The sequence below is a fragment of the Sciurus vulgaris genome (assembly GCF_902686455.1).
Source record: "Sciurus vulgaris genome assembly, chromosome: 11".
NCBI lineage: Eukaryota > Metazoa > Chordata > Mammalia > Rodentia > Sciuridae > Sciurus > Sciurus vulgaris.
The window spans coordinates 22,006,298-22,033,114 of record NC_136472.1 but is presented as its reverse complement, the minus strand read 5'-3'; the positions used below and the strand labels follow the sequence as shown (position 1 = coordinate 22,033,114).

Here is a 26,817-nt window from a genome sequence, read left to right as displayed (position 1 = left end):
TGGCTTCACTTAACTTCTGCCACTGAAGATCTGCTCCAAAACCCAGCTCATAGGTATTAAGCTGTCTAAATGTAAACAAGTGCCACATTTTGTATATTCTCCATTTTCCTCATATGTATGTGGAGCTACTTGTTTATAATTCATTGTTTCATTTGGAGAGCTAGATAAATATTTTTAGTGTTTTGGAACATTGCCTTGTATGTGGTAAATATTCTATGACTACTAGATTTTTATACTTTTATTCTTACCTTAGATTTTTCTTCCACAACAGTCATGCTGTTGGCTGAGGTGAATCAGACTTCTGAAGTTACCTTCATCCTCCTGGGCTTCTCGGAGTTCCCAGACCTTCAGGTGCCCCTGTTCCTGGTGTTCCTGATCATCTATACAGTCACAGCTGTCGGAAATCTGAGCATAATCCTGATCATCAGGATAAATCCCAAACTTCACATCCCTATGTACTATTTTCTTAGCCACTGGTCCTTTATTGATTTCTGTTATTCCACTACAGTGACCCCCAAACTTCTGGAGAACCTGGTTATGGAAGACAGAACCATCTCCTTTACAGGATGCATCACACAATTCTTCTTGGCATGCATATTTGTAGTGGCGGAAACCTTCATGTTGGCAGTGATGTCCTATGACCGGTTTGTGGCAATTTGTCACCCTCTCCTCTACACAGTCATCTTGTCCCAGAAGCTGTGTGCATCACTAGTGGCTGGAACCTACACATGGGGTATAGTCTCCTCCCTGACACTCACCTATTTTGTCTGGGCATTATCCTTCTGTGGGTCTAATGTCATCAATAATTTTGTCTGTGAGCACTCTGCCATTGTCTCTGTCTCCTGCTCAGATCCCTCTGTCAGTCAAATGCTTTGTTTCATCATCGCCATATTTGATGAGGTGAGCAGCCTCTTCATCATCCTCAGTACTTATATATCCATCTTTGTCACTGTCGTGAAAATGCCCTCCACTGGTGGACACCAGAAAGCCTTCTCAACCTGCACCTCCCATCTGACCACCATCACCATTTTTCATGGGACTGTCTTGTTCCTTTACTGTGTACCCAACTCCAAAAACTCATGGCTCATTGTCAAAGTAGGTTCTGTCTTTTACACAGTGGTCATCCCCATGCTAAACCCTTTGATCTACAGCCTCAGGAACAAAGATGTGAAGGAGAGCTTTAGGAAGCTGATGAATCACCCCACACTATTCTGTTGAAGATTTAGATTTCCAAAGGAATTTGATTTACCATCCTGAAGTTTTTCAGTGGTTCTCATACTCACTAATTTGAATGATTTATTCAGTTCACTAGTCGGAGTTTCAAATCTATGTTTTAAGATAATTATTTGATCATTTGGTTATTGTTCATTTCAATGTTAAGCAAAATAGCTCTGTGAATTAATGTGTTACAAGTTGAATAGTGTCCCCTAAAATATCCACTCAGAACCACTGAAGTGACCATATTTGGACATAGCATCTTTGCAGTTATAATTCAGGTAAGGATCAAAATGAGATCACAGAGGATTGGGGAACCTAAATCCAGCAAGATTGTCCTTATAAGAGATAATAAAGTAAAATACACTACATGAGGAATAGGGCCATGTGAAGAAGGAACCAGATTGGCATTTTAGCCACCAGCCAAGGAGTAAAGAGGGATTCTTTAAATCCATTTTAGCAATGAGAATGTCCGGGTTACAGTGGAAATCTGCACATACAGAGAGCATTCAGAGTTGAATAGGAATGTGTGTATGGAAGAATGTGGGTACTAATGAGCAGCTTGAACACATTGTCTTAAAAATCTACCAAATTCTTTCCTTTCTTTGCAACAGCCTGCTGTACTTTGTTATGCTACAGGAAATGATGTTAGACTTAACTCTCACTATCAACCAAAATGTTGATTTGGGCTGAGGATAAAGCTCAGTAGTAGCTTGCACTGTAAAATCAATCAATAAATAAAATATTGAGTTTATTTGAAGTTCCTGAGAAATGACCAAGAGGGGGGAAAAAGCAGAAATTATTAAGTTTAAAAAGCGAGTGTCAAAGTTGATTGTGTAAATTCTACTTACTAATAGAGCAGATAGTACAATAAAGTTAAGAATCAGTTTGTATAAACTTTGCAACATTTTAGTTGATTACACATTAAATCTTTATGGAATGACTTTGTTTGCTAGATAATTATGGCATATTTGCAACTGTTTTGATTCAAATATCCTCTGAACCGATTATTCACAGGTTTGGTTTAAACCAGAGATTTTCTGACTCTGAAAAAAGATCAAAATTTGATCTCTCTATTCCCTTACTAATTACACTTTGTGTTGCCAATGTCTCTCAGGATATGTCCTGTGCACACATCTGAAATGTTACTCTGCAGAATCTTAATGATTAAATATTAATTATTTCCCTAGAGTAAACTCTATTCATGGCAAATAAAGCCTTTAACTTCATTTTGCTATAAATATATATCACCAAACCTTTTATATGATAGTAGATCATTTTAAAGCATAAACCTAATAGGTACATCACTTGTATTTTAGTTGTAATGCAGGGGTCACACACACATCACCATGATTCTGGGCAATTACTGTTATACTGTATTACACATTCTCCAGATAATGCAACTGAAGATTGGTTCACTCTGGGAAACAAAATGGGAATCTTCAGTCTTAATTCCACTACTAAACCCTATGCTTCTGTGTATGTGGCAGAGTTGGGGGTGTGACATTTTGTTATTGAAGACTGCAAAACATGATTTTCCTCTTCTGGCACATTTATGACAAACTGAGCATTATTAATGAATATCCTAGACAATAAACTAGTTTGTTAAGTCTTTGTGACAATAAACTAGTTTGTTAAGTCTTTGTGATACATTGGCATGTATATGGAGAGAGGATGAATTTCTTTTGATCTTGGGGTTGTGACTACAATAAGAAAGAAGATGATAAAGGACAACATAGAAAAAAAAGAATAAAACTGAGTGTGATTATTTATTAATAGCACAATATATTATCAAATCAGCAGAAAGTCTGTCAGACACAAGGTAATCAAAATCAGTAATTGTCAATTAAATTATTATCTGTATTAAAATATTTTTCTATTTTTCTACAGTTTTGAAAGTACATAAATTAGGTAAGAGAATAACAATTTATTAGATTTTCAGAGAAGGATTCTGTAAAAAGGAGATGTTTGAATAGTAATATACAGAATTTCACAAGAATATATTTACTCAAATTGCATGTAGTGCTAAAATGTTTTGGAGTTTACTAACCTCTGTGCAGACTATCTCAAATTTTCATACCTCTTGTTAAATGTGTGTGAGTTCAACATGGGTATAAGCACTCAGAGACTCCACTGCGCCCTGGAAGAAGGTATCTTAGGGACTGAATTGAAAATGGAAGTGAAGAAGCAATGGCTGGGAGCTTTTTTAATTCAACAAAATTGGTTCAAGTTAAAAATCTGAAGCTATTTGGATGAGGTTAACAATGTCCAAAAGGTCAACAGAATATTTACATCAAATATATGACGTGCTGGACATAAAATAGGCAACAAATAAAAGAATAAATATTAGGAAACAGACCACAGGCCTAGATGTGCTGTTTGGTGTAGCATGGCAACTATGTAAGCATTTTCTTTTAATTAAACTTCCAAAAGGTAGAAGTTAGTAAATGTTAGTAAATAGAAGCACTAATCAAGACATGGATGATCCCACTAACTGCAGAGAATAAGGTAAGAACAGAAGCCAATCTAAGGTAACCTGAATGACATGAAGAGTGTCTGCTCCTACCACTCCATGACAGGATTTTAAAAATAGCTCTCCACTACTTCATCTGACCTCCACCTGGGAAAAACATGAAGAAAGTGGAGAATGGCCTCTTGAAGAGGTGTGGAGCAAGTCCCTGTTCCTGTGAAGAGCATCAGGCGGTAGTTATGCCAGAGAGGAGTCATCAGACCATGACAGAAAACTGGCAGAGAAGTGTAATAGCTCGATTAATATTATCAATCAGAAAACGCTTAAAACTTTGTTTGACATGTAAAATAAGTATGGCTGAATATTATTCAAAGCATACAAGTAATTAAAAAATAACAGAAACAAATCGAAAGCAAGATAAGGCTTCATTGAGCTGGCAAAAACATTTTTTTGAGCTGCATGCAAAGTAAAATGTATTAGCTCTTCGATATATTGTACAAATTAGATGAAAGAATAAATAACAGTGAGTTCATCTATGAAGGTAGTGGTAACTAATATTGTGTTATTTTCTGATTCCACTAAGATGGAAAGGAACTATGAATGGTTCCATTGCTCAAGAACCTACTAACACTGCAGGGGCACCTGGCTCTCCTTGCAGTGCTTGACAGAGTTCCACTCAAGGATGATTGCAGAGACTCATCCTAAAAGGATTGTAGCCAGAGGTATGCCTCCCTAGCTTGGATGTTATTCTGTGGAGTTTTCCTAATAATATATTACTCACTTCAGTCTGAGGATCTTGCTAGAGGTGATGGGAATAATTCTACAAATTTCCAGAAAAACATCATGGAGACAAAACACATGTTGAAACCCTGTGATATTAACCTCATTACAGGAGAATGTTTTTATCATGTTAAAAATCAAACACTGCATTTACTGCACAGCCAGAACCTGTTGGGGCACAGAAATTTATATATAACAATGTTTCCCCAAGTTCTAAGTACAAAGCACCTCCCACAGTAGCTAGTAGATATGGACCAGTTTATTTTATCAATGGCAAGCCCTGGTACCCTCCTAAAGGCAAGCCCTTAGAGAAGGTAGATATAGATCTCCCCCTGTCTCCTACAAGGTGGTTTAATTCAGATGATGGTTTTGTTTATGTGTGGTGGTAAGATAAAAGTATAAGGTTTCACAACATTCCTTCCTTCCTACAAAGAATATGTCACCCCTATAATAAACGTTGGTACATAATAACCATTGGGACCACTGCCCTCCTGTAGCCCTTAACTCAGCAATTTAGATATTAACAAGAAGAACCTAATAGAGATGGTCACATGACATTATTTGTCTATTGCTTTACCGCAAAAATAATAAAAATAGTCTTAGGTCATATAGAGTTTAGATATTAAGGAAATAAACATTGTATTAGCTCATTGACATAGTTAGATATTCTTAAAATAATTGTGATTAAGTAAGGATAATCTGTAATGTTACTGTTTTCTCATAATCTTTCAGTAAAAACAATTTCTGCCTATGATTTGGAAACTTCTTTGATTTTATTAGTCACAAGCCTGTCATCAAAGCCTGAAGAAAAATGTATATAAACCCAGCCTTCCGCAGAATAAAGTGGGATTGATTGCACCAGAACTAGAGTCTGTGTCTTTCATTCTCTATCCATAGCCGACGCTGTCTCCCCGTGCCCCGTTTACCAGTGTGGAATCCATGGACCCCTGCTAGGGCTGGACCCTGGCATAACACAGAAGGGCTTGCTTTGAGTTCTTTTATGTTTTGGTTGGTTTAAATACCTTCCTCTCTCTCTCTATCTCTCAGCCCCCTTTCACACATACACACACACACACACACACACAGACACACACACACACCACACACACACACAAACACACACACATCCCTGGCCAAATATTATTTATGAAAATACAACCACATCAGTACACACTTTGGATGTGTTAAAGGTATAAGTTATTAGGTATTTGTTTATCTCAGTTTTACAAAATTATATCTTAGTTTTCCATAATTTTCTAATGACAAGAAATGGTTTGCATAGTCTTCTTTACATTCTGATTCCAGTTTCTCAGTCTGTATACTTGAATATTTAAATGTGCATGTGTGAGTGTGTGGGTACATGTGGTCATCCAATACACTTGATGCTTTTGAAATCTGCCTCATGAACATTATTATTTTTTTAAACCAATGAATTCATTGAAATGTACCTTAGTATATATTTTAATATATGCTTAAATTATGTTTAACTTTAATGATATATTTATTCAACCTAATATTTGTAAAATATTATGTCAACGTAAAATCAGAAAATAAATTTGCAATATTTTACATTACCTTTTCCTTACTATGTTTTTGAAAGCAAGTATGCAGTGCCTGAGTTCAGAGTTGTCACTTCACAAGATATCAAAAGCCACCTGTGATAAGTGGCCACCATATTGCACAGAGTAAACTTAAGATTTTCCCCCGTGACCTCTCCTGCTTTCCTCTCGCCTATCCAGCGGATGCCCTGCTTCTTTTTTTCTTTCTCTGGGGCAGTCACACTTTTGTATAAATCCTCTAATAAATAAATTTCAGTTATTATTTGATGAGGGGAATAAAATAAACAGAACTCAGTAACTAAAAAGTATTTCTTGCCATTCCGTAAGCTGACTGGCTAGATCTTCCGCCAGTACCATTAGGGTGCCTGCACACTGCTGCACTTATGAGAACACAGCCTGTGCTCACACTTTGTCACCCCAAGATGGCATCAGCTCATGTCAGGTGAACTGGTGCTGGCTGTTGGCGGTGATGCCTCTGTGCTCTTCAGCAGCCACTTACCTGCTTGTGAGTTCCACTGGCCTCCTTACGTGGCACTTTCAGAGTTTAAGGAGAGTGAAAGTAGAAGCCACAAACATCCTGTTGCCTCCTTCCGGAATCTGCCAGGTACTCCTACCGCACTTTGTTGATCAAGGAAGTCACAATTCTGATTTATTGCTTCCATTGCTTACTGTGTTCCCAGCAGGAGCATGTCCCCGGAGAGAAGAGACCTCCTAACTACTGGAGTTCATGGCTTCACTCACAGGCAGCAATTTTCAGCAGCTGGATCATCAATAGGTGGAAGAGCCACATCCTTTACACTCCGGGCTCATATATCCTGGTCTCATAAAATATTACAGAAACCACATGCATTTTGGTGGCAGAGTCTATATATGTTGAGCCTATAGAGAGCACATTCCACAGGATAGTATTCTGAATTTTTTCATTCTATCCTTCTAAAATATTGCCATGGAACTTGCCTGAGCCCAATTTGAAAAGATGACCACCATTTTAGATTTCTGGTTCTTAATGTAAGTTTTTTTTTTTTTTTTTTTTTTTCATTGCTGTCCTTCAGGGTCACTGCAGAGCAGGATGATGGTGCTGCAGCTATCTATGTTCTGTCAGTATGTCATGGGGAATCATCTGAAAAGGTCTCAATATTGCCTTCATATTCACATTGTCAAGGAAGTGAGTTCATGAATTCCTGAGCTTATGAGTTCTGTCTGAGCAGAAGGAAGCAATGAGGCAAGACTGCAAACCCTGGATATTGGTTCCACATTCTATTGTGGCATCAGGAAGAGGACTGTGGTTGACTGCTGCCATGCCTATTGTGATAGACTGGTAGGGTCACCAACACCCTCTTCGAAATGGGAAATGCAGGTTGCATGGTAACTTGGGAACCACTTGCCAATCACTGTTTCCAGTGGGATCTGTTAAAATGACAGAGGCTATTTCTCAAATAGTGAATAATTATTTGGAGGATGTTACTGATTTTCCTTAAAACTCTTAACGTCTGATCTGTAATTGATTATGTGGCCTATGCAACATTCAGAAAACCTCTACTTGCCATTTACCATTCAAGGACAATCGTATACACCGGGTTATGTGGATTAAATAACTTAAGAGCCTGTATGGCGGGTTGGACTTGTTACAGAGTTTTCTCTTGTTATGGGACCCACACCAAAGAGATCACATTTTGGTGAGTTTTGTAGGCTGGCTAGAATAACCTGCCTGAATCTGTTATATGTTTCCTTCAAAATCTAAGAGATGCACTGATTTTTAAGTAGACAAGGTAGTATTTCATCTTTATTTTGTTAATTATAGAGGGCATTTTAATTATATATAAACAAAGTATCCTAGTTAACATCATGATGCAGTATTTCTTTGTAATTTCAAGAAAAGTCCAGTTATTAAGGATGGTATAAGAGACCTGGAATTTGCCTTAATTAACTGTTTGGATATTTGTAAGGAATAATTTGCCGTTGATTCTCTAGAGTAACAGTCCCCAGAGTTATAGAGTTAGATATAAGGTCTTTGACGTCCCAGTTTTACTTGTTCTACAGAGAAACAGGAGGGCGGTGGCCTGTTTCTCTGTGGTAGGTAAGTTTATTCAGGTTTCTTAGGAAATTGTGAAAATATTATTTTCCTAATATTGTAACTGGGATTCTCTTTGATTTTTTCTTTTTATTCTAAGTTGATACCAATGCAATTCAACTATGATGCATGAAAAAATTTGAAACTCATGTAAATTTTTGGCTTCAGTTCCACTGACAACCATTTCAGAAAGAAAAGAATTAACTTGCTATACTCTCCTCATATGTACCATAAACTGGTATACAGGCGGTTATAAGAATGAAAATTAATTTTGAGAGATCTCCTACTGAATACATCTTGAGATATTAACAAAATGTTTCTTTGGTGTCTGAGCTAAAATGGAAGCTAACACATAGGCCATAGGCCCTAATAAGGTGTATGTTCCTCTCAGGTGGAAAGTGGGCCATCCTTTTCCTGGATCACTTAGCAAGTAAGATATTTCATTAAGGAAGTAAACTTACCATGGGCAAAAGCTGCTGACATGGGATTGTTCCTGTTTATCTACATTCCCCTAAATAGTTTCTTTAAGAGTAGAGTATATTCTTTCACTGGCTTTAATTGATTTGTGCAAATAAACAAAATACAGTTGAAATTTATATTATATTTTGACACAAATAATTAATATTTTCTCACAGACCCCTCACTGATTTATGTATTTTTGCCCATTTCCTATCAGTTCTGTGCCTTTCATGCTCAGAGACAGTCATGACATAATGGCCACTCACCTCCACACATCTCATATTTGACAGGAGCAAGTGTCTTCAACCACACTCTCCCTCCTAAAGGAGCTACGGTGATGGCGGTAAGAAATCTGAGTGTGGAGAGAACCTTCGCCCTCTAAGGCTTCATAGACCACCCAGAGCTTCAGGTTCCTCTCTTTCTCGTGTTTCTACTCATGTACATCATCACCTTGGTGGGAAACCTTGGGATGATCATGATCATCAAGATCAACCCCAAATTTCACACCCCCATGTATTTCTTCCTCAGTCACCTCTCTTTTGTTGACTTCTGTTACTCCTCCATCGTCACCCCCAAGCTGCTGGAGAACCTGGTCTTGGCAGATAAAAGCATCTTCTACTTCAGCTGCATGCTGCACTACTTCCTCTCCTGCACGGCTGTGGGGACCCAGTCTTTCTCATTGGCAGTGATGGCCTATGACCACTTTGTGGCCATCTGTAATCCACTCCTGTATACAGTAGTCATGTCACAGAGACTCTGTGCCCTGCTGGTGGCAGGGTCATATATCTGGGGTATGTTTGGCCCCTTGGTGCTCCTGTGCTATGCTCTTCGATTGAGTTTTTCTGGATTTAATGTCATCAACCACTTTTTCTGTGAGTACACAGCCCTCATTGCTGTCTCCAGCTCCGACATCCACCTCCCCCACCTGCTGCTCTTTGGCTTTGCCACCTTCAATGAGGTGAGTACCCTACTGATAATCCTCACCTCCTATGTGTTTATTGTTGTGACTGTGTTAAAAATCCATTCTGCCAGTGGGCGTCGCAAAGCCTTCTCCACCTGTGCCTCCCACCTGACTGCCATCACCATCTTCCATGGGACCATCCTTTCCCTCTACTGTGTGCCCAACTCCAAAAACTCCAGGCAAACTGTCAAAGTGTCTTCTGTGTTTTACATGGTCATCAACCCCATGCTGAAACCCTGATCTACAGCCTGAGGAACAAAGATGTCAAAGAGGCTGTCGGGAAGTTGGTAGACAAAAAAGTCCTGTTTCACTGAAGCAGTCGCAAGAGATGGTTTCATCCTAATGAATAACAGAACAGAACAGAACCTAACATGTTTCTAAACCTATAGCATGTGTTTCTGTGAGGTTTGTATAGGTGATTGGGAAGCATGGACTGATGAATTCAAATTCCATGAAGAAACCAAAGAAGTTTAATACTGAGATGAATTCCATAAGATTTTGATCCATTAAACAACTACTTCTTTGAAGTCTCTGAACTCAGATATAAAATAGGCACAAAACATGATCAATCGTGTAGTGTGGGGGATACAGTCACTCTAAGAATGATTGTAACTACCAAAGAATCTTTTTTTTCTGATTGGTTCATTTGTATGCCAATGAGTGCCTGACTTTTAAGGTCATTTGGTTGTGTCACAGAAGTATTGTGTCAGTGTTGGGAGATAAAAGCAGATATGCTCTGTAATAAAAAAAAAAAAAAACAAAACAAAAAACACCAAAAAAAAAAAAAAAAAAAAAACATTCCTTCCTGTTACCTTCATTCCTTGGTTCTGTGAATTTTCTAAGTGTAAGGTCTGGCACTTGAAAGAGTCATCTTCTGTTGATACACATGATAAGAATGATTACATCTGTTGCATAGATGGCTAAACCGACCTTGAAGGAACTAGTTGAGAAATGACTAATCTGACTTGGTACAGGAACTGAATTCTCTCTCTGACTACAAATCTAGTGCTCTTTCTGTACAGCGCTGCTGAGGCTCTTAGTGGAAGAGGGCATAAAAATTAATTTTGACTTTTAGAAAAGACTAACATGAGAATCTTTTCAATATTTCTAGATAGCACACTGGTATTATTAGCCAAAAGGTTGCACTCCCTGAACTATCATACCTAGAAATCTCTACTAGCAGTTTCTACTATAGTCCATATAGATGTATGAAAGGAAGGAATCATTTCGTTATTGTGAAAGTTGGTGGGATAGCAATTCATTACTCTGAAAGTTGATAAATAAAGAAAATGTATTCAGTGTATCTTTCCTGTATGAATTACATTTTAAAGTCATTTAACAGTTAACAATGAGGTCGTTCAGAAGAAATCATGGTTGGAAAAGCATGAAATTAGAAAATCACAACTTTAGGACTTTTAATTTGGGGAAAAAAAGACCATGGTGATGATTTCAATGGTTATTAAAATCATTAGGCAAATAAATGTGGGTAATTTTAAAATGAAATAATCAGCCTGACACTACCTGAACCCATGGGTAGGGATGATTATTACTGCTAGCCAAAGAACCAGTTAAAAGTTGGTTCCCAAAGGGGTGTACCTTGCACTGCTCAGAACCAACTGCCAGAATTCTTGCTAAAAAGAAACTAAGAGTGAATCTGAACAAGTAAAGCTATTTTATCTGAATAGCCCTTTAAAAGAATAGGTGCAGGAAAAATTCAATGACATCAAATATAGCAGTTAGCTAAATACAGAGAAAGCAGCACTCCACAAATGGTCCATTTCCCACCTCCCACAAAACTCATGAACACACACACACACACACACACACACACACACACACAAGCTCTTGCACATAGATCGGTGACATGATAAAGGGGACGTAACGGTAACAATCAAATTTGACTTGCTTCAACCTAACAGTAAATAAATATATTTTGGACAAGTAGGAGAATTCAAAAGGGTTTGAATTTTGAGTATTATTAAGAAGGTATTTTTATATTTTGTAGGTTCAACCTTGACAGGAGCTATTTTTGTACATTTGTTCTGGTTTTGGTGTAGAGAATGAACCCTGGTCCTTGCCTAGGCTACATAAATACCCACCCATGACCTACACCCCAGCCAGGTGGTGTGAGTGTTCAATCAAATGTCTATTTCTGTGAATGGTTACACTTTTTCATAAACTATCATTGATTAAGTCCTTTTTGTTTTTCTTATATTTTTGGTACCACATGTTTAACCAAGAGGCACCTCCCCAGGACCCCTCCACAGTACCCTTTTTTTTTTTTTTTTGAAGACAGGGCCTCACAAATTGCATAGGTCCTTACTATGTTGCTGAGGCTCACTTTCAATTTGTAATCCAACTGCCTCAGTCTCCTCAGCAGCTGGCATTACAAGACTGTGCCACCAAACTGGGTTGATTTAGTCTTCTTAGTGAGATAAATTGATAAAGAAATATTATTTTATGCAATATGGCTGTGTTTTAAATGATCCAATTTTTTAAATTAAATCATCCAAACTTATAAAACTTCAGGTGCTCACTGTCCCTACATGCAAAGTTCATTTCACATAGGCTTCATATAGGAATGCTCAAGAAATTCATTCAGGACAGGGAAAATTAATCCATTCTTCAACAATTCCCATAGTTCCTCCTTTGGGGCTTGCGGTATTGACAACAGTATTTTACTGTCATTTCCTTGGAAGTCTTCAAATGACTGAAAGTTTTACTGTAACATTGACATACTGTTTCTGGTTTTATAATTTAAGATTATTTCTGCTGATCTGAAATTTTTACCAGTAATGGATTAACAAAAGTGTACCACAATAGAAGTCTACTAATGCCATTCAATATTTCTTCATTGTCCTGTGAAAAACTAACTTAGTGGCATAAATGCAGCCTCAAAGGACAAACACAGATATATCCTGTATTGTCCTTTCGTATATTTACAAAGGGATTCAGGAAATGCACAGCAGGCTCACTTACTCCAGAGTTGTTAAAATACATCAACAAAAGACCTTCTATTTCAAAATAAATGGGTTTGTTCTTCTTTTTGTAACAAACCAGAAACTCTTCTTTGCACAAAGGCACCTTCCTATGGGCTTGCATGACCTTTTTCATTAAAATGACAATGAAGTTAGCATGTATTTTAGCACTAAGGGAAATGATCACATATTTACTTATTTCTACATCTTACTTTTTTTATTTATTTTTTTTATTGTAAACAAATGGGATACATGTTGTTTCTCTGTATATGGCGTAAAGGTATACCATTTGTGTAATCATAAATTTACATAGAGTAATGTTGTTTGATTTATTCTGTTATTTTTTTCCCTTCCCCCCACCCCTCCCACCCCTCTTTACCCTCTATACAGTACTTCCTTCCTCCATACTTGCCCCCCTCCCTAACCCTAACTCTAACCCTAACACTAACCCTTCCCTCCCCCCCATTATGTGTCATCCTCCACTTATTAGCGATATCATTCGTCCTTTGGCTTTTTGAGATTGGCTTATCTCACTTAGCATGATATTCTCCAATTTCATCCATTTGCCTGCAAATGCCATAATTTTATCATTCTTTATGGCTGAGTAATATTCGATTGTATATATATACCACAGTTTCTTTATCCACTCATCAATTGAAGGGCATCTAGGTTGGTTCCACAGTCTGGCTATTGTGAATTGAGCAGCTATGAACATTGACGTGGCTGTGTCTCTGTAGTATGCTGATTTTCAGTCCTTTGGGTATAGGCCAAGGAGTGGGATAGCTGGGTCAAATGGCGGGTCCATTCCAAGTTTTCTAAGGAATCTCCACACTCCTTTCCAGAGTGGCTGCACTAATTTGCAGCCCCACCAGCAATGTATGAGTGTACCTTTCTCCCCACATCCTCGCCAACACCTGTTGTTGCTCGTATTCTTGATAATCGCCATTCTACTTGGGGTGAGATGGAATCTTAGGGTGGTTTTGATTTGCATTTCTCTTATTACTAGAGATGTTGAACATTTTTCCATATGTTTGTTGATTGCTTGTAGATCTTCTTCTGTGAAGTGTCTATTCATTTCCTTAGCCCATTTGTCGATTGGATTATTTGAATTCTTGGAGTAAAGTTTTCTGAGTTCTTTATAGATTCTGGAGATTAGTGCTCTATCTGAAGTATGATTGGCAAAGATATTCTCCCATTCTGTAGGCTCTTTCTTCGCATTGCTGATAGTTTCCTTTGCTGAGAGAAAGCTTTTTAGTTTGAATCTATCCCAGTGGTTGATTCTAGCTTTTATTTCTTGTGCTATGGGAGTCCTGTTAAGGAAGTCTGATCCTAGACCAACAAGGTGAAGACTTGGACCTACTTTTTCTTCTATAATCTGCAGGGTCTCTGGTCTGATTCCGAGGTCCTTAATCCATTTTGAGTTTAGTTTCGTGCATGGTGAGAGATATGGGTTTAGTTTCATTCTGTTGCATATGGATTTCCAATTCTCCCAGCACCATTTGTTGAAGAGGCTATCTTTTCTCCATTGCATATTTTTGGCACCTTTGTCTAGTATGAGAAAATTGTATTTATTTGGGTTTGTGTCCGTGTCCTCTATTCTGTACCATTGATCTACCTTTCTATTTTGGTACCAATACCATGCAGTTTTTGTTACTATTGCTTTGTAGTAGAGTTGAAGATCTGGTATTGCAATACCCCCTGTTTCACTCTTCCTGCTAAGGATTGCTTTAGCTATTCTGGATTTCTTATTCTTCCAGATGAATTTCATAATTGCTTGCTCTATTTCTGAAAGGTACATCATTGGGATTTTAATTGGAATTGTCATTGAATTTGTATAGCACTTTAGGTAGTATGGCCATTTTGACAATATTAATTCTTCCTATCCAAGAACATGGAAGATCTTTCCATCTTCTAAGGTGTTCTTTAATTTCTTTCTTTAGTGTTGTATAGTTCTCATTGTAGAGGTCTTTCACCTCTTTTGTGAGATTGATTCCCAAGTATTTTATTTTTTTCGAGGCTATTGTGAATGGGGTAGTTTTCCTAATTTCTCTTTCTGAAGATTCATCACTTATGTATAAAAATGCGTTGGATTTATGGGCATTGATCTTGTAACCTGCTACTTTACTGAATTCACTTATGAGTTCTAAGAGTTTTCTGGTGGAATTTCCAGGTTCCTCTAAATATATAATCATGTCATCAGCGAACAGGGGTAGTTTGAGTTCTTCTTTCCCAATTCGTATCCCTTTAATCTCTTTGGTTTGTCTAATTGCTCTGGCCAGAGTCTCAAGAACGATGTTGAATAGAAGTGGTGAAAGAGGGCATCCCTGCCTTGTTCCAGTTTTTAAGGGGAATGCTTTCAGTTTTTCACCATTTAGAATGATATTAGCCATGGGCTTAGCATAAATGGCCTTTACAATGTTAAGGAATGTTCCCACTATCCCTATTTTTTCTAGTGCTTTGAGCATGAAGGGGTGCTGTATTTTATCAAATGCTTTTTCTGCATCTATTTAAATAATCATGTGATTCTTGACTTTAAGTCTATTAATGTGGTGAATTACCTTTATTGATTTCCTGATGTTGAACCAACCTTGCATCCCTGGGATGAAACCAACTTGATCATGGTGCACTATCTTTTTAATAAGTTTTTGTATGCGATTTGCTAAAATTTTGTTGAGAATTTTTGCATCGATGTTCATTAAGGATATTGGTCTGAAATTTTCTTTCCTTGATGAGTCTCTGTCTGGTTTAGGTATCAGGGTGATATTGGCTTCATAGAATGAGTTTGGGAGGGTTCCCTCCTCTTCTATTTTATGGAATACTTTGAGAAGTATTGGAATGAGCTCTTCTTTAAAGGTTTTGTAGAACTCGGCTGAGAACCCATCTGGTCCTGGACTTTTCTTTGTTGGTAGGCTTTTGATGACTTCTTCTATTTCAGTACTTGAAATTGGTCTATTTAAATTGTTTATGTCCTCCTCGATCAGTTTAGGCAATTCATATGTCTCTAGAAACCTGTTGATGCATTCAAAATTTTCTATTTTGTTGGAGTATAGATTTTCAAAATAGCTTCTAATTATGTTTTGTATTTCAATCCTGTCTGTTGTGATATTTCCTTGTTCATTCCGAATTTTAGTGATTTGGGTTTTCTCTCGTCTTCTCTTTGTTAGTGTGGCTAAAGGTTTATCAATTTTATTTATTTTTTCGAAGAACCAACTATTTATTTTGTCAATTTTTTGTATTGTTTCTTTTGTTTCAATTTCATTGATTTCAGCTCTGAGTTTAACTATTTCCTGTCTTCTACTACTTTTGGTGCTGTTCTGTTCTTCTTTTTCTAGGGCTTTGAGCTGTAGTGTTAGGTCGTTTATTTGTTGAGTTTTACTTCTTTTATTAAATGCGCTCCATGAAATAAATTTCCCTCTAAGTACTGCTTTCTTGGTGTCCCAGAGATTTTGATATGTTGTTTCTTTGTTCTCATTTACCTCTAAGAATTTTTTAATTTCCTTCCTAATATCTTCTGTTATTCCATTCATCATATAATAGCATATTGTTTAATCTCCAGATGTTGGAATAGTTTCTGTGTTTTACTCTTTCATTTATTTCTAACTTCAATCCATTATGATCTGATAGAATACATGCTAGTGTCTCTATCTTCTTGTATTTGCTAACATTAGCTTTGTGGCATAATATATGGTCTATTTTAGAGAAGGATCCATGTGCTGCTGAGAAGAAAGTGTATTCGCTCTTGGTTGGATGGTATATTCTATAAATGTCCTGTTAAGTCTAAATTATTGATTGTGTTATTGAGATCTATGGTTTCTTTGTTCAATTTTTGTCTGGAAGATCTGTCCAGTGGTGAGAGAGGCGTGTTAAAATCACCTAGTATTATTGTGTTATGGTCTATTTGGTTTCTGAAATTGAGAAGGATTTGTTTGACATACATGGATGAGCCACTGTTTGGGGCATAGATGTTTATGATTGTTATATTTGCTGATTTATGCTTCCCTTAAGCAGTATGAAATGACCTTCTTTATCCCTTCTGACTAACTTTGGCTTGAAGTCCACATTATCTGAAATGAGGATGGATACTCCAGCTTTTTTGCTGAGTCCATGTGCATGGTATGTTTTTCCCCATCCTTTCACCTTTAGTCTATGGGTATCTTTTTCTATGAGGTGAGTCTCTTGCAGGCAACATATTGTTGGATCTTTCTTTTTAATCCAATCTGCCAGTCTATGTCTTTTGATTGATGAATTCAGGCCATTAACATTCAGGGTTATTATAGAGATATGATTTGATTTCCCGGTCATTTGGGTCATTTTTTAAATTTTATTTATTTATTTGTTTGACACAACTTGTTTCCTCCTTTATTTGACAATTCCTTTAGGATAATTCCTCCCTTTGCTGATTTGCTTCTTTGTTTTTCATCTCTTCCTCAGGGAATATTTTCCTGAGAATGTTCTGTAATGCTGGCTTTCTTTTTGTAAATTCTTTTAGCTTTTGTTTATCATGGAAGGATTTTATTTTATTGTCAAATTTGAAGGTAAGTTTTGCTGGGTATAAGATTCTTGGTTGGCATCCATTTTCTTTCAGGGCTTGAAAAATGTTGTTCCAGGCCCTTCTAGCTTTTAGGGTCTGGATTGAAAAATCTGCTGATATCCGTATTGGTTTCCCCCTGAATGTAATTTGGTTCTTTTCTCTCACAGCCTTTAAAATTCTGTCTTTATTTTGTATGTTCGGTATTTTCATTATAATGTGCCTTGGTGTGGGTCCGTTGTAATTTTGTGTATTTGGAGTCCTATAAGCCTCTTGAACTTGATTTTCCATTTCATTCTTCAGATTTGGGAAATTTTCTGATATTATTTCATTGAATAAATTGTTCATTCCTTTGGCTTGTATCTCTAGGCCTTCCTCAATCCCAATAATTCTTAAATTTGGCCTTTTCATGATATCCCATAGTTCTTGTAGATTCTGTTCATGATTTCTTACCATCTTCTCTGTTTGTTCTACTTTGTTTTCAAGGTTAAATATTTTGTCTGCAATGTCTGAGGTTCTGTCTTCCAGGTGTTCTATCCTATTGGATATGCTTTCTATGGAGTTCTTAATTTGGTTTATTGTTTCCTTCATGTCAAGGATTTCTGTTTGGTTTTTTTTCAATATCTCTAACTCTTTGTTGAAATGATCTTTTGCTTCCTATATTTGCTCTTTTAACTGTCGATTGGTGCGATCAATCAATGCTTGCATTTGCTCTTTCATCTCATCATTCAGTGCTTGCGTTTGCTCTTTCATCTCATCGTTGGCTTCTCTGATCATTTTAATTATGTACATTCTGAACTCCTTTTCTATCATTTCTTCTGCCATGCTGTCTCTTGGTTTTATTGATGTAACATCTAGATTTGTTTGCAGCATTTTCTTTCCTTGTTTTCTCATATTGTTCAGGTATCAGAGGACCGCTGAGATATTGCAGATTTCCTCTATTGACTTACAATGTCCCTGAAGATTTCTATATATATCCCCCCTTAGCCTTCAGTAGGCTGAAGTCTTGGAGGAAGTTGATAATGCGGTGCTCCACAAGGAAGCTGCCTCTCTAGGAGTGGTGGCCTTCAGGTGGGGTATAATCCCTGCTAGTGGGCAGAGGTGCCTCCACTTGTTGACCAATGGTCATCCAAAGGGGACCTAGGCTGTGGGCTGAGGCAAGGCCTGTTTGGGCCTGAGTCTCTGGTTTTACCGTCCTTGTGGGGAAACCTCACCCAGCAGGGAAGACTCACCCGGTGGGGAGGTCTCGCTGGTCAGTTCCCTCCTAGAGGTTCCCCTCAATTTACAGCTACCGCCTGGGCTGGGCTGCCTTCCTCTGCAAAGTTCCCAGGGGCCCGGCCTTACCTCCTGGGCCTGGGAGCCTCACCCTTTGCAGATGACTCTCCTTAGGCTGCCCTTCCTCAGAGAATCTGCCCGCAGGCCTGGAACCTTTGCTCCGCCCTAAGCCTGTCTCTGTGCGGCTCTTCCACCAAGAAGCCTCCTAGATCCTGGGACCCTGCTCTGCACCTAATCGCCTGGCTATGCGGCCCCTCCTGTGAGCAGCCTCCTGGGGCCCTGTACAATCGCTCTGAATCCCAGAGACCCGCCACACGCCTCTTCCTCCAGACAGCCACCCAGTATTTCGGTGGGGTCACTAGGAGTCCAAGAAACTCACTGCGTGCCTCCACCTCCACCAACCACCCGTAGCCCTGGGCAATCAATCACTCAGAGTCGAAGTGACCCTCCCCGTTCCTCCTCCTTCTCCAGATAATCCCCCGGGTGTTCAGGAGTGATCGCTCTGAGTGGCTCTGAGTCCACGTGACCTGCAGCACGGGTCCTCTGGGCAACCGCCCGGAACTCTGGTGCGGCCACTCAAGACCAAACGACCCACCACGCTTCTCCTCCAGGCAGCCCCCCTGTGTTCAGGAGCTGTCACTTTAAGTCCAAACAACTCACCACTCGCCTTCTCCTCTGAGCAGCCGCCTGGAGCGCTAATGCAGTCACTGCGAGTCCAAAGGACCCGCCGCGCTCCTCCTCCTCCTCCTCCTACTCCTCTGGGCAGGCCCCGGGTTTCAGAAGTGGTCTGAGTCCAAGCAGCTCGCCACGCAGCCCCTTCACTGGCAACCGCCTGTAGCTCTGGTTTAGTCACCCCGAATCCAAGCGGCCGCGCTCCTCTTCCTCCTCCTCATCCTCAGGGCAGGCCCCGGTGTTCAGAAGCGCCATTCTGAGTCCAAACAGCTCTCCGCGCGGCTTCTCCTCTGGCAACCGCCTGTAGCTCTGGTGCAGTCACTCCAAATCCAAGTGGCCATGCTCCTCCTCCTCCTCCTCAGGGCAGGCCCCGGTGTCCTGAGTCCACACAGCTCTCCTCGCCACTCTTCCCCTGGGCAGCTGCCAGAGCCCCAGTGGTTGCTCCGAGTCCCAGCGCTCTGCCGAGCGGCCTCCTTTACGGCGCTCCCCGCTGTCCGAGTTCACTGCTCCAGCGGGGGGAGGGGCTTCTCGCCGGCAGTTCTACTTCACAAAGTTTCCTGCGTTCCGGGACCACCGTCCCATCCGGGATGCCTCCCCAGGGGGTGAGAGTCACCCGGCTGCTTTGAGTTGGTCCCAAGCATCTCAATATCTCCTCTTTTGAATCCTGAGTCCTGGAGCAACATGAAATGCAGCCACCCTCTAGGCCGCCATCTTGAAACCCCCTACATCTTACTTTAAATATAACTTTGATGAGCACAGGAACACTATCTCACCAATTTTTCAAACAGGATCTGGCTTGTAAGTCTGTCTTAAATATTTATTTAATGAAAAATTAAATGAATAATTACAGATCTTCAGTGTGAACTCCATCTCCTTTCTCTGATTCCTTTACCAGAAAACAGTGATCATGAAATAGTAAATGTTGTAATTCTGATTGTGAAATTCATACACTTAAAACAATCTGTGCTCAATGGTTTTGCTTATTACTACAGAAGGATTAGCTATCTTTGGAGAGGAATGTTTCAATGAGATTCCATTTTTGTATTCTTACATCAATAGCATATCCTTGGACATAATTGGTATGCTAGCATGGTTGCTCAGTGAATGGGCATGAAAATATTCTGATGAAGTTATTTTAAGATTTTCTAGAAGAGAATAATTGAGATATCAGTTTCCATTTTCAAGTAATTTCTCCATGCTCTATATTTGTTAAAAATACCGAGATGCCACAAAAAATCATACAGGTGGTGGGGAGTGGGTTGGCAAAGAATGATTGTACTTCTGCAGAAGGGTGAACTCCCAAAGGGAATCTGGAGGGCAAGCACACCTAGGCAGGCAGTAGGACAATATTCACCCTTAAAGAGATTATTGCCCATAGTTCCTGGCTCCTGATAAGAATAGTTCCATGTACCCTCCACAAGTTTAGCTAATTTAAAATTGGGGGACAGCCTGAAAAAGGGCTTCAGTTGTGATTGGACACTTGTCAGGGAATTTTAAACATGGCTCCATTCTGACCACAGAATTCCCAAATTTAAGATGGCTCCTTTCTGCAGACGAAACTTAAGTTCCAGTAAGCATGCCTATATTACCTTGCAGGTACAACTTTAATCGAAAAGATAACTAAATCCTACATGTTATTTTGAAGATAAAATATTTATATTGTAAGGAACTTGATTAATTTATTACTTGATTAATTTATTACTTGAATATTGGTGAGAAATAGAAATATCAATATAGAAATTTTTTTTAAATTTTGACTCCCCACCTTATAATAAGTAATTTATAATTTTATATATTTACTTTAAATAATCATTTCATGTAGAAGTATTCAGAATTTCTTTTGGGGAACTCTCTTCTGTCTGCCCTCTACATTCCCACAGTTCTGGTAGGTTTGATCTACCACAGTTGCATGAAAGGTCGTATTTATTGTTCAATAATTATTCATGGTACACTTTGTGCTAGTTATTAGTCTAGCAGCCTATAACATATCACTGAACTCAACTATGCATTTCTCACTTTCACAGTAAATTTAGTTTAGCAGGGAAACAAAACTAAAACTAAGTATATTAAAACTGAAGTACAAAATGATTCAAGAAATATATTTTCCTATATTAAGTACTTTAAATGGTAATATTGAGAAATAGGGTAATGCCTTCAGTATAATAGTGCATTCATATATCATTTCACTGTAAAAACCGTATGGACAGAAATTTAAAGGAAAGTATTCCAGTCAGAGGGAGTATAATAGACAACAATGAAGGAGTATGATTTTATTTTAAGAAACAATGAGGAGGTCAGCATCTCTGCAGGGCACATATGGTGTATTAGTTAGCTTTTAGTCACTGTGACCTACAAGGAAAACTTACAGCATGAAAAGTTCATTAGGGTTGTGGTTTCAGAGTATCCATCCATGGTTGGCCAACTCTGCACTGAGAGCCTAAGATAAGGCAAGAGATCATGGTGGTAGGGTACAGGGGAGGGAAGGATCTCAGAACAAGGCACCCAGGAAGCAGAGAGCTCTACTCACCTAAGACAAAATGTAAATTCCCAGGGACCACCCCACTGACCCCCTTCCTCTAGCCATACCATACCTGTTTACTCTTACTGCCCAGTTAATCCATAGCAGTGGACTAAATCATGTCTCTCATGATCTAATCTTTTCACCTTTGGAAAGTTTGACATTGTGTCACACATAACCTTTTGAGCACACTCCACATTTGAATGATAACAGTTGAGGAAAGGAATAACAAACAGCCAAGATTTAACAAGGACTTGATCATTTATCCATTTGAATGTTGACCTTTGTACAACTTTCTGGATTAACTTTCAACAGAGCATTACAACCTGAAAAGTTGGGTACTCACACTTTTCCAATATGAGCAAACTCTTTAAAATGGTAGAAAAGCATTTACGCCTCATGAATATTAGCAAATTATTGATAGTGAGTGTTGCTAACTGTGTGGCCAAACTTGCAGTTCTCATGAGGGGTGAAGGGGGATTTGAAAAATAAAGACTCACACATACAGACTGTGAAGATTAAACTGGAGTTGGTAGAGTGCTGCTCTCTGGTGGAGAAACAGATCTAAAGAGTTACTCCATCAATCTTTATTTATATTTGGGGAAGTGGTGAAACACTGTGAATGTCTGGCAGGAGAATTCATCTATCCCCGGGAGCTCTGTGCCTGAGATCAAGGTTGAAGCTGATGAGGTTCTTGGACACAGCCTCCTCAGCCAGGGCTTTCCCATAGCAGCTAGGCATCCTATGCCCCTGCCCAAATACTTTCCCAGGCACCAGGCCCACCACAGTCATGAGGTCATTGGAGACTCCTAATTTCAGTCACTTCTCTCCCATTCTCTGTCACCACTCTCCAGAAATGAGGATTCTTACGTGTATTTACACAAATGGAATTTATGGTGCATACAATTTATGAAATTTATACAGCATAGGGCAGTGATCAGGTATGGGAAAAGTGAATTCAATATATATTATATATGAAAAGGTCACGATGCTGCTATATTTTTCTCTAAATTTTCTCAGGTGTTAAAATGGCATCAAATTGAAGTGATTTTTTTTAATTGTTCATGTGTGACCTCAAGAGAATGAAGCAGTTGATAATCTCTCGGGTTCTTACCTCCAAGACTAACTGTACATATAAGAATACTTCATCTCCCCAACCAGGAGAGCTCCTGCCTTAGCCAACAGCAGGTTTGTTTTAACATTCAAAAAACAGATGGATTTAAACTTTATTATGGGAAACTGACCCTGTTAAAACTAGAAATATTTTGAAGATATAGATGTGAGTGAGCCAGGAACATTGAGTGTACTCTTTCTGCAAAGGTTCATTTTAGAGAGCTAGCTCAGCTAAGCCCCTCAACAGTATCACAAAAAAAAGTTACCAGGGAGGGAAAAAAACCTCTGAGGATTTGGTGTTATGTGTTGTCTCACTTTTGCAAATTCTGAAGGAGTTGTCAAGATAGAATATTTAGCTAAAATGAAATAGACTAGTAAAAAAATAAAGAACACTATTTGATTAAGGTTACAAGAGTGTATCCACTGACAGCAAAAATAAAAACCACAACTTGGAAAAAATACTGGGAGAGATATATCAGCTATCAATTTTGCCTGGAGTAAAAGTTAATAAATTTTTTTTTCCAGAGATTTAATGATATCATTTGTGATAAGATTCATTTCATTAAATGTCAAAATATTTTTAAATAAAATTTAAAATTCTTTAGATAAATAAAATGTGGTAGTAAGAAAATATGTGCTAATTAGACTGGCTTCTGGATTGTCTTTAATAGGTAAATTTATAATTACAGGAACAAATATGGTCATTGAAAGTCTCAATATTACATGTGATGAGATATCTTTATTGATGGACTATATGATAAATATTTCTTAGATTGTGAGACTGCAATAACTTTTCTACAAATAAAAAAGAAAGTTTGCTGGAATGGATAGACATGAGAGGTTTTGTGTAGCAATAACAGAAATATGTTTCTTCTATATTATCCTTCCCATCCCTTATGACATGTATTCACAGTATAGTACTAACTAAAATTGTTAATCCTCCTCTTTAACAGGTAAAATAGGGACAGAATAAAAATACAGGGTATCTTATAGGTAGAGAAAGAGAAAAGAGAGTCAGTGAGCATGGTATCCAGTAAAGGGATATTTCTATGTCAGTGTTTTATTTTAGTTAATTATTTCCTTGCTGAGAAAATTACCTACTTCCCACTTGTGACTTATCTTGATCCTGTTTCCGGGTACATTTCTAGTGCATACAGGTTGTCACAGAACTACTTCCTATAGGATTAGAATCTCCAGTTACTCACTAGTTGAAAATATGATTATTAATAAAAGAAAGAGATCATCAGTCATCCCTTGATAATTCAACTTCTCTTGTATGAATTTACAATTTTCAATGATGGTTGACAGTTTTATATGAAGATTTATTAAAATGACCATTAATAAGTTGATTTCTGTTTTTCATATTTGTAAATTTTAAAAATTATTTTTATAACTCATAATTTAATTCAATAATCATGTTTTTAATGTTAAAAAGGGTGTGATGCTTTTAAATTGTATACATTTTGTCTATCTCATATAAATAAATACCCAGATTCTGAAAGATGTACTTTAAGAACTTGGACAGGGCAGTGAAATCCATTGCATCTGTCCACACTCACCTTAATGTTTCTGTTTTCAGGATTTACGCTCAGATTTCGACCGAAAGAAACATGATATTCACAGACAGAAATAAAAGTGGGGCCACATTCACCCTCCTGGGGTACTCAGATTATCCAGAACTGAAAGTTCCACTGTTAATGGTTTTTCTGGCCATCTACAGTGTCACCGTGGTAGGGAATATTGAGATGATGGCCATAATCAAAATTAATCCCAAACTGCACACCCCCATGTACTTTTTCCTCAGCCACCTCTCTTTTGTGAATTTCTGCTATTCCTCCACTGTTGCTCCAAATATGCTGGTGAACCTACTTGTAGAAGACAGAAGCATCTCTTTTTCTGAATGTGTGGTACAAATTTTTTTCTTTTGTACTTTTGTGGTCACTGAGTCCTTTCTGCTGGCAGTGATGGCCTATGACTGCTTTGTGGCCATCTGCAACCCTCTGCTCTACACAGTGGCCATGTCCCAGAAATTATGTGCTGTGCTGTTGGTGGGATCCTATTCATGGGGAGCAACCTGTTCCCTGATGCTAACATGCTCTGCTCTGCACCTGTCTTTTCATGGCTCCAACACAATCGATCACTTCTTCTGTGAGTTCTCCTCCCTGCTCTCCCTCTCATGCTCAGATTCCCAAATCATCTCTTTGCTGCTCTTTGTTTTCACCACATTCAATGGAGTCAGCACCCTGCTCATCATCCTCACGTCTTACGTGCTCATCCTGGTTACCATCCTCAAGATGCCATCAGCCAGGGGGCGTCACAAGGCCTTCTCCACCTGTGCCTCTCACCTGATGGCCATCTCCATCTTCCATGGCATCATCCTGTTCCTCTACTGTGTGCCCAACTCCAAGAACTCCAGGCACACTGGTCAAAGTGGCCTCATGTTTTACACAGTGTTGATCCCCATGCTGAACCCCCTGATCTACAGCCTGAGAAACAAGGATGTCAAGGACACTGTCAGCAAAGTATTGGGCAGCAAAGTCTCTTCTTTTTGAGCATCATGTTAGCATGGCATTTGTTCCTGACATATAAATTGTGCTCATGAAAGTTCGTCTTAAGGATAGCATTAAAATGAATATAGTTAATATTGTACAGTGAAATGGAAATGAATTTTTCCTTTAAGGGAATAAACTTGACTCTTTCTTTTTATTGCTTAAAAGCATCAGTAATCTTTTTCATTATCCATACTGAACCTACAATGTGGAATAATATGAGATAACTTAAAATCATATTGTGAAGATTAAGGAAAAACCTATATATCATATGGGATGCTGTTTGTAGCTCAATAAATATTTCTTCCTTATGTATTTCTTATTAGATGTCTGACATAACTAAGCTGTCAATAAGCCTATACAATAAGAGGCTAATTCATAAGACAGAAAATAATAACTATCGTAGGGTGTTTCAGAAAAAGAAATGTTTAAATGCAATAAAAACTTGAAAGGGATATTGTTTATAAAATAGATATTATGTGAACTTGTCCAACAAAAAGAGAAAGACAGGATTTTGGAGGTGTAGTTCAGTGAGGAAGGAGTGTTAGTCAGAAAAAATAAAAGAACAGTATATACATAAAACCAAAGCCGTAAGAATGCAATACTAACTCAAAGGTTTAATAAATATTTTATTGACATAATATGACACAAGTATATATTTACAGCTATGTGTGTGTGTGTGTTGAGTAGTGTAAACAATTTCCTTGTTGTGATAGAAATTTGAATTAAAGGTGCTTTATTTCCTGACATAGTTTTAAAGTAGCTCTGCATGGTAGTGTGATAATCTATGACATATTCCCCCAGAGGCTTTGAAATGGTAGGCTGGATCTTAGAAAATCTGTTATTTTAAGCCATACAAGACTGAGTTGAGTTCCTGCTTAGCATGTATTTTGAGCTGTTATTCTGTCTTTGATGATATCACACACATTCTCGATTTTACAGAGACTTTTTGTTCTGAGCATGAACATAAACTCTGAATTCTTCTCAGCAACAAGTTCATTTATCTTGTTGTAAGAGTTAAAACTAACCACCTACATAATCTTCTTCAAAGTGAATTTAAAAGCTATGCATTAATTTATGTAATATCACTAATTAAATTATACAGATTCTGGGGTTAATAACTAGTTTTTTGAATAGCCACATTTTCCTTCTTTTTACTCAGTTTTTCTAGGTAAAATTCCAATTACGCATCAATGCAATGCAAAAAATAAATTTCCATATATTTTATTAAATGAGAAAAAACAACCTGGGCTATACTTTTAAGTAGATTCATAGAGTTATTTGTTATTGTGGTACTATTTTAAATGCTTTAGCAATACTAAAAGTGTTTGTTTCATGTACACTATTTGATTAGGAATAAAATGGTTCTTCTTTAGCTCAAGTGGTTGTTTCCTCAAGCCAAATTTTCTATCCCATAAGGAATCAAATAATTCTTGTGACCTGGGCACAATGCCACATACCTGTAATTCCAGGAATTTGGGATACTGTATCTAGGGATCACAAGTTTAAGGCCAGCCTGGGCAAGTTAGTATGGCCCCATTTCAATATAATATTTAAAACTGACTGGGAATGTAGCTCAATTTGCAAGTTGGTTTCAATCCTCAGTACCACATACATGAAATAAATCATACTCTCATGAGCAGACACATTTTAAACGTATTAAAGAGCA

At 38.2% G+C, this 26,817-nt stretch overlaps 2 protein-coding genes across 2 annotated transcripts; both read left to right on the top strand.

Annotated features, from left to right (window-relative positions):
• Positions 1-273: 273 nt before the first annotated feature.
• LOC306639192 (olfactory receptor 5D14-like) lies at positions 274-9,755 on the top strand (the record flags this gene model as incomplete). The annotated part of the gene is made up of 2 exons (XM_079102592.1): positions 274-351; positions 8,964-9,755. 2 exons carry the CDS (start codon positions 274-276, stop codon positions 9,753-9,755), a joined length of 870 nt encoding a protein of 289 aa, XP_078958718.1.
• Positions 9,756-24,209: 14,454 nt separating this feature from the next.
• On the top strand, positions 24,210-25,151 carry LOC306638966 (olfactory receptor 5D18-like; the record flags this gene model as incomplete). The annotated part of the gene is made up of 1 exon (XM_079102416.1): positions 24,210-25,151. The coding sequence occupies one exon, from the start codon at positions 24,210-24,212 to the stop codon at positions 25,149-25,151; it is 942 nt and encodes a 313-aa protein (XP_078958542.1).
• Positions 25,152-26,817: the final 1,666 nt, after the last annotated feature.